The 17,726-nt window shown below is 32.9% G+C and overlaps 2 protein-coding genes across 4 annotated transcripts in view; one reads left to right on the top strand and one right to left on the bottom strand.

Moving 5' to 3' along the window:
• The window catches only part of wgn (Tumor necrosis factor receptor superfamily member wengen), a 47,848-nt gene extending 39,377 nt beyond the window's left edge, over nt 1-8,471 (bottom strand). Inside the window, exons 1-2 of the mRNA XM_088270971.1 lie at nt 8,226-8,471; nt 50-731 (exon numbers count right to left, since the gene is read on the bottom strand). Coding sequence (XP_088127097.1) covers nt 50-728 — 679 coding nt within the window. The 5' untranslated portion in view covers nt 729-731; nt 8,226-8,471. The remainder of the gene's footprint in view (nt 1-49; nt 732-8,225) is intronic.
• Nucleotides 8,472-10,774: 2,303 nt separating this feature from the next.
• On the top strand, nt 10,775-16,795 carry stas (Transmembrane protein stas). 3 transcript variants are annotated; one of them, XM_088270968.1, is made up of 5 exons: nt 10,775-10,968; nt 11,182-11,311; nt 12,716-12,844; nt 14,734-15,071; nt 16,197-16,795. In XM_088270968.1, exons 1-5 carry the CDS (start codon nt 10,932-10,934, stop codon nt 16,364-16,366), a joined length of 804 nt encoding a protein of 267 aa, XP_088127094.1. In that variant the 5' UTR covers nt 10,775-10,931; the 3' UTR covers nt 16,367-16,795. The 3 variants fall into 3 exon arrangements, with proteins under 3 accessions (XP_088127094.1, XP_088127095.1, XP_088127093.1); XM_088270969.1 differs by having other exon boundaries at nt 10,782-11,085; nt 11,163-11,311; nt 16,197-16,613; XM_088270967.1 differs by having other exon boundaries at nt 10,785-11,085; nt 16,197-16,613.
• Nucleotides 16,796-17,726: the final 931 nt, after the last annotated feature.

Consider the following 17,726-nt stretch of genomic DNA (forward strand, 5'->3'; position numbering starts at 1 on the left):
TGATGCACAAATGGACGCTAAAGGTTAAAACATGAAATATTCTTCTTACCGGCTTCTAAATTTTTCTTCAGAAGTCTCCACTGCTTGGCGTGGTACACAGAATAAGCGGCTACCACAATAAAAAACAGAACACACGCAAATGCGGCTAGAGTCAACACAATGGTTTGCCAGTCCCAAATGAAATCATCTTCACTTAGAAACGGTTCAGAACCTAGTTCCACTTCCACATCGGAATCGTAGTCCGAGTAACTATCTTCATTATCCGATAAAGAGTCATCTTCTCCAGAGTTCTGATCCTTTAAAGCCTCGGCCGTCAACTCTGGCGGAGACTCATCCTTTTTGAGTATGTTTTCGTATGACCTTTCGCGGGTCTCCTCGTCCGAAAGGGTGGAGAATCTCCAAACGATTCTTCGATTGTCGTTATTTTCGTTCTTTGATTCGACGTGTTCATGTTTCTTTTTGTTGTGGGTCCTCCTGTGGTTCTGGTAGTCCCGCAGCCAGGACCAGTCTATGTGCAGGTCCCCGAGGGGGGCGCAGAGCGCGTCCTGGTGCAGCTGGCAGGGGCGGAGCACCAGCAAGGGGGGGTCCAGCAGGTCGCAGCGGGTGCAGTCGAGGCAGGAGTCCCTGTGGGGGCTCCACCACGTGTGGCCCGGTTTGCAGAGAGCCTGAGCTGCCGCAACCAGCCCCGCAACCACAAGCAACGTCGCTTCTAAGGTTGCTCCTCGCATCACCTGAACAAGAAAATAAACTTCATTAAATAAAATATAGAGTCTGATTAACTAACTGGATTAAATCTACGAACAAAACTAAACAAGTTTGACGTTTACCAATATCGAAAAAATAAAAATTAACTGACTTTTTAACGTAAAGCATTTCGTTGGGTACTCACGAGTTACAGCTACATATTTGTCGTCACAACTGTGCAAGCGTCAGATTTGAACCACGGTCTTCATTATCATTGTGAAACTATCAAAACTGACAAGGGTACAAAGGTTGATAATTCCAAAAGAGCTAACTCGAAGCGTATTAAAATGATAAAAACCTTTCTATAATGGTTTACACAATGAAGTAACTAGCACTTGAAGCTATTTGCTGGTTTGCATTCATAACGTGGCCGGTATTATTGCCGGAACTTAAATGGCAATCGAACGCGTTTCTCTGTCCATGGCATAATGTATTTAGCACTGAGCAAACTGCTAAATTTTCGGCGCAAACTATTTAAATAATAATTAGCATCGATTTCCCATCTAACCATCCCGAGTTAAAACGTAGAATGGCCTGTCAATGTACAAATAATGTGTTTTCGTTGGCAGCCAATAGCTGAAGAGAAAATAAAAGAAAATGTAGGTTATGACTCAGTTTTAGACGTTTTAGAATACATTTTGTATATTAAAAGCATTGTTGACTTTGTAATATGGTAATATAACACTCTCCTTATCGTTCATCGTTCACTTTGTGTAATACTACTCAAAATACACAGGTCAAATGTAGACTAAATTTGACCTGATGATGGAATGGTTACTCCGAACCGAACCGGTAGTCATGAAGTAGTGTTTTTAAAGTGAACGTTTTAGAAAACTTCCATAAAATGTTACAGAACGTCATCCTGTAATATTCCTTTTGTCAGTATATAAAAAAAGTTTATAACAGTTTATAAAATTGGACAAAACATCTCTGTTTATTGATATTTGGTTCATGCATCTTTAAGCATTTATCATGTTTTCAACCCATTGATATCACTATCCACATTTCTAAAGAATTTTACTAAAGGCTTTGGTTGATAACTTTGGTTGTTAACTTTGGTTGATAACTAGAATTTAACCCCTTGTGTGATTTGCCCGAATACAATTCGGGTAGGTATTTTGCTGACAGTGATTTGCCCGAATCCAGCTCGGGTCATTCCCCCACCAGTCTAGATATATCCATTCTTCCTTTGTTTTTTTTTCTTTCCTAATAATGTTTATTTGTGTTTTATACTGTTTTTTTTAATTTAAAAATGATAAAAAAACAATAGTGAAAAAAAGGGTAGTTTTTTTAACCACTTTTTTCCAAGACAACAGAAGGTTTTAAATATCAGTTATAAATCCGAATAAAATATTATGTTTGGGCTACCACAGTTCACCAACTGTGAGAGTGGTATTATTATTATACTCCAGACATAGCTTTTATTATATGTTTTTCTTGATAGCATGTATCGACGTGCCCTACGTAAAGTGCTCTAACTACATTTTTGACAATTTTGAGATATTTGGTGTTTGTTATCAACGGACCGTTATCTAAAAATATAAACAAAAAAAAAAATTATATATATATATATATATATATATATATATATATATATATATATATATATATATATATATATATATATATATATATATATATATATATATATATATATATATATATATATATATATATATATATATATATATATATATATATATATATATATATATATATATATATATATATATATATATATATATATATATATATATATATATATATATATATATATATAATAAATTACGCCTAGTTTTCAGGCGTATAAGACGCTATCTACATTAAATTTTCGAAATGAACTGAAGTCCTAAAACGCTAACTACTTAATTTTGACAAAGCATTAAGTTTTAAAAAGATCAAATACACTATTTTATCGTGTTTTTGAATAAATAATACTAGTTTAGAATTTCAGATAAAACCGTTAATTAATAAAAAAGAATACGTTGAAAAAATCTTCTTAGCTCTCTCTTGTAAAGTAACAGATTTGCAGATACGAGTACTTTAAGTAGGGGCCTTCGGTATTAGGTACGCAGTACATTGTTTGACTGCTAATTCCGCTGTTTAGGATTACATTGTAGCGTCCATCATAAAGGCTGATGTCATCAGCCCAGATAATGCATGCCAGAGTGCAACAAAATGATTAAACCGGTTGTAGCATAAGAGTACGGTCCACCACAAATAAACTAGTGCACTTTGACAGTGGCGAAAGGTTAAATAAAATAAAATGAAGGGAAGAAGGTTTCTGAGAAGAATTTTGGGCTATTTTGCTCCTCTTGGAAAAAACAAATAAACAAGTGGATAATGTATATCGCTCACTCCTTTCAAGAACGTCATAAATAAAAAAAAACTTGATTTTTCAGGAGAACTTTTTTAAAGTTTAAAAATATAATACAAAGTATTCAAAATAAACATCAAGCCACTTATTGAACTTTTTACTATGCAACAGATGTTTTTAGGTAAAACCTGAAGGTTTTTTCTCCATTTGAAAAATATTTAGTATACTTAAAAAAATAATTAAACAATACCCTTTCTTCAAAATGCAAAAACAACACTTTCTGCCCTGTAGCAGGTAAATATTAAGTTGAAAATATGCCGCGTTTGCTGGGATATAGTACATTTTCTGGGTATTCCGAAAACATGAGCACAACTGAAAATTTACGATTTTTGATTTATGACGTTCTTGAAAGGTGTGAGCGATATCTATAAATTGCCAAACTCACAAATTGATTCCACTGAACTGCTTGGGCGTATATGCTTCGGAGTTCCCAGTCAGATAATCGAGACAACTGACACCTTAGCGCTTCCCACGAGTATAACAAACTCAAAACAAAGTTCCTATATTTTCGTTCATATCAATTGGTTAACGATGAATAAGGGGATTTTGATATGTTCTACTCGTCATTATCAGCGCTGAGATCGCCTACATTGTACACGAATCTCGACATATACATATATTGTGGTGTGTCCCTAGTTTCATACAATTTGGATTTGACCTGAGGTTTGATCTTTTCCTTTTCCCTTTTCCTCCCTCCCGTCCCTCTTTCATGTATTTTCACAAATTAACAATTGTAGAATTTTGTAACTGGAATAATACCAGTATCGTGCACAGAGAATTTATTAGAGTACCTATGCAGTAAAGGTAGGTAGTAAGGTAAGCTAGGTACCTACTACTTACTGGGGTAGGCAAAAGAGGTAGGTGGTAAGGTAAGCTAGGTACTACTTAGTAAGGTAGGGAAAGTACTGGTTGCGTTTTTATGTCATTTTATATGTATAAGTAAGTTAGGATAGATACTGCTTTTCTGCCTCTATGGAATGCACGTCCCTGAATAGTACAAATACTTAACTAACTAACCATCACACCGCTTCCCCGCAGGGGTAAGTAGAGAGAATAGAACGCCATACCACCCTATCTTTGCAAACATTCTTCGCCTTTTCCACATTCATGCAACTCTTCATACATACCCGCCGATTATTTCGACTCCTTACCCGGTGTCTCACAAGTACTTTGTGTAACCCATTTATGTGAATGGCTGGATTTATGTAACTATTCTGTGAAATTCCCAAATAAAATGAAATAAATAAAAATTTATTCGGCCAGTAGAAATTATCATGAAACAAATAGCTTCCGATCGCTTAATAGCCTGCGATACCATCCAATTAGTTCGAAGTGGACTGGCAGTCTGCCATTTGGTGGAAGTGTTTGCGTATTCCTGAATAATTTACAACGGATACAGCTACCGAGGAGCCATGCCTACTATATTGGAAGCGACAGTAGCGTGGCCAGATATGAAGGATATTTGGATAAGTAGGTACTAATAAAGAACAATGCTGATCGAGGATGCGACAACGCGCAGCTTAGTATGCACGTGTAGTAGCTATTCTTCGGCCGAATTGTGGGTACCGTTGATTCGATTGTCCAGAGAAGAAAATATTAATCTATTGTAGCTACTTGCGGCACATCAGAGGAACCTTTATGAACAATGGTGCCGAGTTGCGTAATTATTTAACGCGGAAACTGATTGGAGGTAGCTTTAAATGTGACATTTCTCTTCCCTTATCTGGGAAAAGTAATTTTTCTTCAAAGAAAAGAGAGTTCATTCCAAATTTGTTTCATGAGTACCTATTTATATATTATATATTATGTTTAATTGAAAATATTTCTGGCTCCTATTACGCTATCAGTAGTAGGAGGGCAACACATCGGATCGAAATGAACTTGATCGTTAATTGCATTAAGGCAAGATTACAGATTTATAGATCTAGTGATGGAATATATCTGACAGGATAGTGTAAGTGAAGAGGTTTAGGGTCCCTCTCTCTTTCTATCCCCTTTAACACCTTGCCTATTCTCTATCCTGCTTTGTATGCCTTTCTTATATGTCTTCTAATTTAAAAAAAATGTAATTATTTAAACATTTTCAACTAATCTATCTCTTGGATGATTTATAAAATACTACCTCAAGGGCTCTTATACAGATATGGATTGTAATATGAAGAAGAAAATGATAAATAAATAAAAAATATTAATGAAAAACGTCGTCAATCCGCTGAGTCTTAATACATGTTATACTTCATGTTGAGTTTTCAGAATATATTTGCCCAATAAATCAAAAAGGTTTTTTTTTTATTTAAATCACAATTTTTACATATTTAGAACATTTTTTTTGCAGAGACCCACCAAGCCACCTTGTGTGTTTCGTCGGTGGAGTTCTTTTTTAATGCATTTTTTTTTGTTTTTAACGATTTTAACCTAATATACACACAAAAAAGAGAAAAAAAATAAGAATTTAAACAGTTTACAATTTTCATAAAATTATCTCTTGATCATTTACCCATTTGAAATGTAAAACTCTTGACCACTCATACCAAGTTAGTTATAGCTGATTGGAATATTGCTGCTAATGTACCCTTTATACAAATAATAAAAAATAAATCTTATTATCTTATATTATTTATTGATTCGGCATTAATTCTTATTATCTTAAATATTATTCAAAAATATTTTATAAAATTATATATATACGTAAGTACGTATATGTTTTTTTTAACATGAAATTTTAACTCAAGTCAGATATTACGACAGTGGTGAGTATTGTAGTGTACGGTGTAAATAACGCTAGTGTGTATATAACTGGCATCTAGGTAGAAAGGAACCTATTTTTTTGACGTTAAGAAAAAATAACAAACGGAGCCGGGTAATCTATTTTTGTCAGACGTCTGACCCGAGGTACAACGTCTACATCTGTTAGAAGAGAAAAAAATTTCACAATATTACTTCGAGATTTAAAAAAATATTTTTGAAAAAGCAGCTCTTTCAATTTGGTCGTAAACAACATATTAATTTCATTAAATACGTGTTATAAATATTTTTTATTGTGTACATATTTAATTTGCAACGATTGTCTTTTATTTCGTAATATTAGGTATGTGTAACGTGTCCATTTATTTTTGTCCTCAAAACGGGACATCTACCAATGTTTACATAATAGTATGTATATTCAAGAAAACACACATTTTTTCATAGTTTTGTGTATTAATAAAAAGAAAAGGAATATTGATAAAGAAAATAAAAGGAATAAATAATAAAAATATGAAAAAAATATTTTGTTTTATACGGGACAGGCTGTCTAAAAACGGGACGGTCCCGTTCAAAACGGGACGTATGGTCACATTAGGTATGTAGGTACGTCTAACGCCAAGTTTTTCAGGACATTGAAAAAAAAATAGTTAAAAAAAAATCAGAAAAGGTATTTGAAGTTACTGTGTGTAAACAAACAATGCTGAATACTATTTATAATAGGCAGCTATATTGGCGTTTTCTTAAAGACACAAAAGTAACGATGTCTCTTTTGCAGCTAAAAATGCATATAATTACCAATCTTACCGTAGTTTATGAGTTATACGAGTAAACATCATTTTCTAATTTCACCAACGCATAGTTAACCATAGAAATGTGAATTTTTATAATACCTAATATTTTAAAATAATAAAACACGTATTTTACGATTTAAAAAAAATACAGATACTTAGATATATCTCATAAGACTAAAGTCATTCAAATATGAGAGTTTGTATTTGAATAAACCCTTAAGATTCTGCCATTTTTCTAAATGAACCCGCAATGGCAGTTTTGAGGTCGAACGTCTACCGAACTACGCTACAGTGCGCCTGCTTTGATGCTTACTATTTGATATATTATAAGTACGTAATTATAGCATCTAGTATCTTCTAAACAATTCATATTCTCAAAACAAGCTTTGCACAATCTCTCGACTGACGGCAACTATTAATTTCAATTTAATATCTTAGCCGTGTGGGAATCGATGTCCGCCCGTATTTACACACATTGAAACTCAACAGAAGGTACAATAAAAGCCACATTTGGTAGTTTATAACATTCATGTAAAATAAAACTGCTAATGCAGTCAAATGTTACGGACGTTGGCGGTCAAATTTAAATAGTAAGTTTATATTTCTATGATATCAACTCAGATGAGACCCAATTTCAGATGAAACGCCTATCGGTTTAAAAAGGTGCAAAAACCCCCGGTAAAATATTTATCATAGTACCTACTCAGGACCCGGGTTTTCGTTTCTAAAAAAAAAATGTTTTTTTAAGTTCAATAAAAAGGACCGAACTTGTTATTTTCATTGGTTTTTATTTATCCATAAATTTTATTACTTTATATATCTTTGTAAAACTGAATGAAATAAAAATATATTTAAATAGGATTATCATAAATTGAAATCTATTAACGCACTACATTTAATTGGTGAGTGGTTATATACTAATATTATTAACATTTTTGTAAAAAAAAGTAACTAAAAATGACTAACCACAAATTAAATGCTTTAAATATGAATAATATTGAGAATAATACATTTCGACGTTTTTTTTTTACTTTTAAATTTCTTCACATTATAAAAATAAATAGAAAAAAAAAATTTACTACGTTGATGTTTTTTTTAAAGAATTATTCGCAAACCCTCTTTAGAGACGTATGGCAGTAAGGATCGAGAAAGAAAATTCATCACAAACACCCAAACGAATTGAAAATAAATATTTTTTTAAATTGTATATGCAGTTGTAGGGAATCTAACTCGCGACACCAGTTTCACAATCGAGCGTCAATCCAACTACGCCGCGGCTTATGGTTAAAAAAAACGGTTTGGGCTGAATAAATATAAGTATAAAATTAGAATAAGTAATTTTAAAAATACATGTTTGTTTTGAAAACACCAATAAAAAAATATTAATATACATAGAAGTGTAATCAATTAAGACTATTAAAATTTTTAATTAAATATTTTGGGAAATTATATTTTTATTTATATCTATAGTATACCTATAATAAAATATAGTTATGCTATAAATTAATTAAATACCTATGTTGGCCGTGAATTGATATTTAAATAAGTTGTGAAATACAAGCAATTACCTCAAGCTTTGAAACTCGGTTATCCAGAAGAATAATTTACATCCTGCAGGAACTGAACTCAAAACAAAAACCGAGAAACTTTATCCAACGTGTTATTCTCTTTTTGTAAATGTTTTCTATCAGATATGTTTACGTTTTGAATTTTATGTTGTTGATAGGCACTGTACCGGCGCGCATAATAAACACACTGGAGAAGGACGAACAGCGACTAGCGAACGCACCACACGAAGCTCTAAAATCGACTGCTCCACACTGCCTTCTTAAAACCGGCAAGCGCGCACCACGAATCAAATTGGTGCTCATCAAAGATTATATACACACATCTCCACCTACACTACACGTTGAAAACATTTTACATTTTCTAAGAAAACAATTATTTATTCGTAAGTCATACAATAATACATTAATTAAGATTTTCAGAAAGCTATATTATTACATTAATTGATTCGGCTGTCTGCATCTTCTAAGAAAATCTGTGATAAAATCTATCAATTTTTTATTTTAAGTTTTACTTAGTAAATAACACTATATCTTAAAATCTATTATGACAAGTGTTTCGATGCATCCCGCATCATTTACATCTTGCAGTTGTGTCGGGTTGTGGTCCCGTGGTCAGTGTCGCGGACTTTTGACTTTGGACTTTTGTGTAAGTCAGAGTTTCTCGGTTCCAGTTTCTCGAACACACTCTACCACACAAGTTGATACCTATTTCTAATAATGAGCCGCTTAGGCTCACAGAAATAGTATGAAATTGAAATATTTGTGTAAATAATAAATACACAAATATTTATCTCTATAAAAAAAATCAAACACCGTATACGTGTTTGTACTGTTAGGGCGTTTGTGCACTATACGGAATTTTACCGTCCGGCACTTCAGTAAGCATATAAAACGGATGATTGGCTTGTGATTTTATCTTTCTTTTTTCGGATCGGTATGCTCGGTGCGTGATCGCGGTGCGCGTAAATTCGATCGTCGTAGTCGCTTTTATTTTTCAAAACCGAACTGCCGGACGGTGAAATTCCGTGTAGTGCACAAGCGGCTTTACGGTGTTTGAAAATTATGCGGAATGCAACGAAACACGTGTCACAATGGATTTTAACAGATAGATGTTTTTAATAAGTAAAACTTAGATTTAAAAAAAAACTTAATTTATGTTCCCGATTAGACATTTAGCTGTTCATAGGCATGTTGTTACAAACAGATTATTTTTGCTACGGTTGCCATTAAAATTTCCTGCTGAATTAGCGTTACTAAAAGACAAAAAAACAATTTTGTTACCAGTTTATAAGTGTACAAATAGTTTTGCTTTTTACTCTTCTAAATCATATTTTATGTGATGCAAAAATGTTCCTACAGGATGAAGGTTTTGAATTTTTACATACGTTTTTACTAAAACCTTAAAAGCTGTTCTCAGACAGGTGTGGTGCGGGTAAAACGATTGATATTTTAATAACAAATTAAAGGTTATTTTTCTGTCATCACACTTCCCAATCACGATACTAGCAGATAACTAGTGAATATTACTACCTTACATTGTGTAAGATTGTAAAATGTGCTCTTTTCGAACGCTATAATTAAAGTTCATTTAGGAAACTTGTCCCGCTTTCAAAATAAAAATATAAACGTAATCTTTAAAAACCTTTTGTTTATTTATTAAGATTAACTTATTTCAAAATGCAAAAGGTATGGTTACACAGGGCCTTGCCTTTAGAAAGCATAGTAATTAGGGAGCCTGCGCTGGGACTCGGAATGAGGCTTGAATTTTTGGATGAAGTCATCAATTAATATTTTAAACAAATAAGAAGTTAAAAAAAAACATTTGATTTGCATGCACCTTTCCTTTTGGTCGACGGTTCTAGAGAGGAGTTGTTTATATTAATTATCAGTTATTGTAACAGCGTTTGCTTTGGCAAAAACAGCACTGGTTCTAAACATTTTAGGTAGGTCGTTTATAAGACTAACGCGAGAGTGACTGGATAGGAAGATTGTAAATGTTTTTTTTTTAAATGTATTTATCATATTCCAAATTAAAATGCTCAATGATTGAACATTTTTCGATAACAAGTCAAATACTTACTAATTTAATATGGTTAGATATAATAGAATTAGCAAAAAGCACTAGGTACCCAAATATATTAATTAATTACGTTGATTTTATGAGTTTTATGGTTATCTGTGAATATACTACAAGGCTGAGCAAAATATATGATTTATGCGTCAAAAATCAAATAAATAGATCATTTCAATTGTAAAAAAGGCCACTCCTTAGTCAACAGTTAAATGCAGTGAATAATTTCATTTTGGCGCCTCTTTAGACTTATGGTGTTGTCGCGTAGAGAAAGCTACATCGTTTGTGTTAATCTAGAGTCACTCCTAGATTTATTCAGATCAAAACTTAAATATACTTTTTTTTAAATACCCACTAATTTTCTACGACCTACCCATGCATTTTCTAATTATTAAATTTGACCATAGACTACAAATATCATAGACTATATTATCAGCCTTCTTCGTAATGTCTACCGATATCTACGTCCAGCGTCTATGGCTTTCATTTTCAAACAAAATAGAGATGACAGGTTAATTTTTTGTCATCGGTGCTCTCATAAATTTCATTTGGAAATGTTATAGCTCTATTTAAAGTAACTTTAAATTAATTTATTGATCTTATCGACATTCCAAAGATTCCGTGCCAAGTGCAAAATGGATCGAGAAATTCGTGCCGCTAACAGAGTTGGAGGTGAAAATGGTCCTCCGATTCAAAGCCCCATTGTGACCTCTTCCAAACTTTTTTCCAATTTTCCTACTACCAAAAGCACATTCCGTATTAACAGAAGTTATCCTTATTCCAACCTATGTATGCTCCTGTCAAAATTATATTCTTCTGCATTACTTTATTCGTAATTAAGTTCATCAGCGATGAATAAAACTTAGCTTGTTTACTATATTTCAGACAAGAATGCTGCCATTCCCGCCAAAAAGGATTTATCCACACCAATGGCTTTGATTTCTGTCGGTGTGATATTTATTTTATCATTATTGATATTAGGATATATTCATAGCAAATTTCCCCAGTTGGAACCGTAAGTACTGGCATTTTATACTTAGCAGTTACAAATAATATTTGTTGGTCCATCCGTCATCGTGTGGGACAAAAATAATTGTATTTTGTTGGATTTATAACCGAAAAAAAACGGAATAAAAACCAAAATATTTATCTAGGGAGCAGATTTGCAGCAACCAAAACTTCATTTGTTGATGGTTCTTCGGATGGTAGTAAAATCCATACTGGGCCATGCAATAAATTCATGTTTCCATTATTTAGTACAATAGTAATAATAACATGATAATGCTCCGCCTAGTAAGGAGTATTTTGTCCGCCTCCGTACTGTAATGATAAGCACGCTTGGCTACCGTACTTGAGGTCCCGATTTCGATTCCCAGGGGAGGTCAAATAAACACAAGTGATTTTTTCACGCTAATATTTATTTAATATTACCCTGGACTGGTCCATGAAGCGCAAGAGTGATTACCTTGTCTTCATGTAAATAAAGATCAAGATAACACTGAGTCAATACGATGCAGTGCCCTTTGCAATATCGGTGCGAATAAGGGTTGGAATTATACTAAATAATACTAACGAGTTCTCTGGTTTGTTGTTCAACTAGGTAAGAATTTTTTTTTTACTTTGATAAGTTGGGTTACCAGTTTTCTTGTCTTTATTCGATTCATAATCAAGATAACACTGCACTTTCCTGATGCTTGTAATGGCCGCTGCCATTTGCTCTTCATAATCTTACCAGATCTTAGAATTTATCCTATCTAGAATTTATTATTTGATCCTTCTAATATCCTAACAAGTTCGGGCATGGTGCACTTTCTAAATCACTTTGCTTATCGGCAGCTATATAAGGATAGCCTACTCTATATCGAGTGGTTATTATTCGTAATTCACAAGAGAAGCGTGTAACATCGCTACAGAGCTGATTTGGAACACATCGCTCACTCCTTTCAACAATGTCATATATCAAAAATCGTCAATTTTCAGTTGTGCATGTTTTAGGAATGCACAGAAAATCTACTATATCCCAACCAACGTGGCATAAACAACTTTAAAAAACGATCTCCTGAAAAATCAAGTTTTTTGATATATGACGTTGTTGAAAGGAGTGAGCGACATGAGTATTGATTGCTGAATTGTTTGTTTCTCAAATAAATATAAATAAATAGTCAATACCTTGTTATTAATACAAAGCTCCAGTCCATCCTGCCTCCTGACAATAGGACTTAAGCACCCTTGTTGATCGGGCGTCGTGCGCGCAACACGCTCATCACGTGCTATGTGATATTTATCATTAAGTGTGAGCAAGTGATAAAGCATGTTTTTATTTATAAAACTTGTCAGTAAGGCAAAATCTCGAGGGTGAGGTACCCAATTTATAAAGCAATTATTGTATGAATAACATGTTTTCTCAATTTGTTTTCAGCGATGAAAAGAAGCATATAAAAATTCCCATGGATATTGAAGATGCTAAACAATTGGGTCTTGTATTGGATAGATACAAAGACAAATACTTCTTTGAAGTATTGGCTGGTGTATTTTTAGTCTACATATTGTATCCTTTAAATTAGTAATTTTTAATCACTGTGAATCAATTCATATCACCAATCCAATGGTGATGTAGCGAATCTTAATTTTTGAGTTTTTCTCTGCAGTGTCATAAATGAAGCAAAAATGTCAGATACTTCTTCTTCTTTTTGTAGATCCTAGGAATCTGTTTGTGCCTCCGCTTAAAGCTCTTGGGATGTTGACTTCTAGCTGTCTTTCCACCTGTTTGGAGGTTTGCCTGGGGGTCTGCGTTCTCAGGGATTCCTTGAAGGGCGATACGTGGAAGTCTGTCATCTGACATTCTGTTTTACATGATCATTCCAGTATCACCTTCGTTGTCGTCCCCACCTCACGATATCCTCTGTCTTACACATTCTCCGAATGTCGGTATTTCTGACTCGGTCTCGCAATGTGTTTCCGGTTATGGATCGTCTTTATCTCGGAGGTTTGAAGTCGAGATTTTGTTCTAGAAGTATCTGCTCTTCCCTCAATCCCATAAGCGGCTATTGGTCGAACACATGTTTTGTATATTTTCATTTTTCTTTCTATTCTCATGTGTTTGTTCCTCCACACCAAGTTTCTGAGGCATCCTGATATAGTCAGATACTTATTTCTTCAATTATAAATTTCAAATATAAGATATTATAAGTGTTTTATTAAAGTATGAAACCGGTTTCTTAGCATTATAAATATATTCCAATACCAATTTAGTCCGCCTCCATAGTGTAATGGTCAGCACGCTCGGCTATTGTTCTGGAGGTCCCGGGATCGATTCCCAGGGGGGGATCAAATAAATATGAGTGTTTTTTTTCTCTAATGTTTATTCAATATTACCCTGGACTGGTACCTGAAGGGCTGATCACCTTTCCTTCATGTTTTAACGGTTAAAATAGCACTGCATTTATATGATGCAGTGGTTTATGCACCATTGGGGTGCAGATAAGGGTTCGAAGAAGAAGACCAATTGTAAATGTCAAACTTCAATACCTAAAAATAATGTTTTTTCTAATCCACGACTCATATTGAACTATACTTAAAAGATGTATTTTTATGAAACAGAGTAAAAACTTAAACATTACATTATTTCAATTATGTCATCAAGAGTACAAGTTAGCAATGTAAAACTTACTTAATTTAAAGGAATTTGGGTCTCAAATTAACCTTAGTCATTGTACTGCGTAAATTTGTCTCTATTTGGCTGATGAGTTTGCCGACCACTGTTCTATGCAATGGGTGTGGATGTGTGAAAAAAGCAAGCAAATGTTAGCATGCAAATTTGAGGTACCACCTCTTGAGAATCTTGACAATGAAATACAGTTGAGACCTTTTTTCAATTCAATTATATTTATTCAATAATAATTAATATATACATTACAAACTACATTTTATAGCATATAAATAAAAACAAATATTAGAAAGTAAGCAAGAACACTTTTGTTAAAGATGTAGAAGAATCCCGCTTCGAAATACCCCTTTAGACACAGGAAACAGATCAATATCCTTCGTGATCTTGTTCAGCATAGTGGTATCTCTTTCTACAGGCATAACCATCAGCAGGTTGGTCCAGTATATAGGAATGTGAAACAATCTATGCCGACACAGTCTTAGTTAACTATCGGAAACTTCAGACCAATGCTCCGGATAATTTCAGGATTAACGATCATACCGCCGACAATCGATAAAAATGCATAATCAAATACACATTCCTTCTAGCCTCTAAACTATTGTAGCCAAGCATATCCTGGAAAAAGTCAGGTAGAGCCAAGGATAATACCCGTACTCTCTCATGAAGAGATGGATACCTTTATATATATGTGAGCTTTGCCTGTATTTTTTTTTACCTGTTTTTGACCTTCACACATTATTCACACATATAATCCTTAAGTTTGATAACAGTTTACAGTCATTCGCCATACCTGGATCACTATTTCTGAGCATATTATCTGGGTTCCTGTTCCCCTTCTCAGTAGCCATAGTGATGGTATGCGTATGTTCCGCTGTGGGAGCTTCTCTCTGCTTCCTGCTCTCCCACTTACTAGGGAAGAAACTGATCAAGAGGTACTTTCCGGAGAGAGCTAAAGAATGGGCTCTAGCAGTAGAGAAAAATAAAGGGAATCTTCTATATTACATGGTATTCCTCAGGGTAACTCCGTTTCTACCCAATTGGTTTATTAATTTGACTGCCCCCATTATCGGAGTGCCTTTGGTGCCGTTTGCACTAGGAACATTTATTGGTAAGTCAATTTTTCTGTCTTACTAATATATGAAGGGTTAAAAAATGAAGCCTTGCAAACTTTTTCAAAAATTTACATAAAAATTTAAAAAATTGTGTAATGAGTTTTGAGTATTACCAAAAGAAAAAAATATATCGTAGTCGTACAGGAGAAAGTGACCAACTAACAAAACGTAAAATGTTCAGGAGGGCTATTTAAGTCACTTTTGCTTGGCAACAAAATAAACATCAACGCAGTTAGTCATTTTAATCAAGTCAATATATTATACTTTCAAGTTTAAAATCCTTAGGGATTTTTTTCAGGGCAATATTAAGCTAGTAAGATATCAAATAGTCAATGATCACGTTTTTGTAAGAAATGCACTTGAGAAAGCTCCTGTATGACTACGATATACAATTTACAATAAATAATGTTTGAAATATACACAACATATTGGGTTAACATTTACTCCATTGAGGCACAAGAAAATAAAAAGCTGTTTTTGGCTCTAGTGTTATGAATGTATATTTTGATTACATTACTACACTAACACTGATTTCTTTTAGTTGATTTATTTTTAACAACAAACAATATCTTTTTTTATATATTATGAACCATCGAGATATTATGTGTGTTTTTACTAGTGGTTATTGATATAATAATATTTTTATTAATATAATTCAGCTTCTTTTTTGCTATGTGATGTTTTTTACATATCAAAATTATTAGGTGTCTGTTTTCATTTTCTTGTATAAAAAAATTTGTATCACGGTATTTCGTAAGCCGGTACCGTTTCGTAAAAACTTACAACTGAAAAGGTTAAAAGGCAAACTAGGCTATTTTTGTTGATTAAAATGTTGTGATTGTTAACACGAATATACCATAGAAGAAATTGTCACGACAGTGTGATATTTCCATATATGGGATATGATACAAACTACGTACGATGGAATGTTCTTTTGGTGATTTTATGTACACTTAAAGAAAAAATGTGTGCGATGCTACGCGGGCCACAAGAACACACCTGGCCCGTGGGCCGCGGGTTGGCCACCCTTGACGTAGCTAGAATTCTTTTGACACAGTGTGTTCGATTGTATAGAAATTTATTATAAGATTTTATGTTTGTTTTTTTCAATTTATTTGTAGGCGTAGCTCCACCAACATTCGTTGCCATTCAAGCCGGACAGACGTTACACACTCTCACATCATCCTCAGATGCCTGGTCGTGGACGTCGGTGGCTCTTCTGTCAGTGTTTGCGTGTATCTCGCTAATTCCAGTACTGATGAAAAATAAATTAAAGGAAAAGTTTGAATAGCGTGATACATGGTTATATTTATGACATGTAAAAATGAGAATCTTATTTATTTGTTGAAATATGTAGTGTGCAATTTGTTAAGTGAACTGTTTTAACGTGAATCTGTGACTTATCACATCCTACTTTCTTTATTGCTTGGTTAATTACATTTGTTCATATATCTGTTATAAAAAATAATTTTTAAGTAATATTAGTTATAATAAAGCGGTTATTCACTTTTATGGATTCCATGATGAAGTATTACCTTATTTTATTGTTATTTATTATTTAAATCGTCAAACCTTTAAAAATTGACAAAGACTGTGATTTGATTTTTGTTTAATCTATCCGTTACAGAAATATTGTTTGACAGCCTATGTGCCATGTGTTCATATGTGTTGTAAAAAACGTTTGTGTATAATACAAATAAAAGCTGACAATGAACGAAAACATTGATATTTTTTTAAAACATAACAAAAACATTTGACTTAGTGTGGGTATTTTATTCATAATTATTGAAATTGTATACATATTTTGTTTTATGACTATTGGGTGGCAAGTGATTTTTTAAAAGGTTTTGGGTACAAGTATAAATTTTTTCAAACCTTCTCAATATCCCAATATAGGTATAACTTTTTTTTTTATTCGGTGTTAGTCTTTCCTTATATTAAAAAAAAAGTGCAAGAATATGAATAATACTCATTACATTTCTTACATGAAATGAATTGTCAACTAAATTCCCTTTTTTTGTTTATACATATATTGACGGTGATGTGCAAATACATTTTGGGTGAAATTCAGTTATGTAAGCAGTTAGATATAAAATTAAACTTTGCATAGCCTAGCATGATTGCATCAATTTTCTGTTTCATTTATCAATTAATTCGGTACAATTTTGTAACGTACAATTAACGAAACAATGAAACCATTTTCTTCGCCTCCTGTAATATAGTTGTCAGATGTGAGGTATTGCAAATTGCCTTCAATATGATTTTGTCATATGTTTCTTTTACATAATTTATTAAAGGTTTTATTCAAATATTATTTAATATGTAATTTATAACAATAATATGTAAAGTCTGGATGGAATTTAAGCACATAAATAAATAATTAATAAAAAAGTACCAAGTATGCAGTAGTCGGAATTTTAAACATATAATTGTTACATGTGTTTTTTAATTCAATTTCTTTATTTATTATTTAACTGGAGTGGTACCAACGTATTGGTACATTGAGACTTAGTCTCTTTATATAATACTTTAAAGAATATTTGTTTAAGTTCTAATGATATGCACAATGTTTAAAAATATTTTGACTGCAATTTTTAACATTTATTATATGTAAATATACATAACAGTATTGCGCAGTTAAGAAATAATGG

Source organism: Brachycentrus maculatus, unplaced genomic scaffold, assembly GCF_059751285.1.
Source record: "Brachycentrus maculatus isolate JH-2025_06_01 unplaced genomic scaffold, ASM5975128v1 h1tg000405l, whole genome shotgun sequence".
Taxonomy (NCBI): domain Eukaryota; kingdom Metazoa; phylum Arthropoda; class Insecta; order Trichoptera; family Brachycentridae; genus Brachycentrus; species Brachycentrus maculatus.

Excerpts from the sequence above, each read along its gene's own strand:
- stas (XM_088270967.1), top strand. The coding sequence starts at position 10,932 with ATGGATCGAGAAATTCGTGCCGCTAACAGAGTTGGAGGTGAAAATGGT. Across the intron at positions 11,312-12,715 it reads AAATTTCCCCAGTTGGAACC|CGATGAAAAGAAGCATATAA; the intron begins GTAAGTACTGGC and ends ATTTGTTTTCAG. Across the intron at positions 15,072-16,196 it reads TGCACTAGGAACATTTATTG|GCGTAGCTCCACCAACATTC; the intron begins GTAAGTCAATTT and ends ATTTATTTGTAG.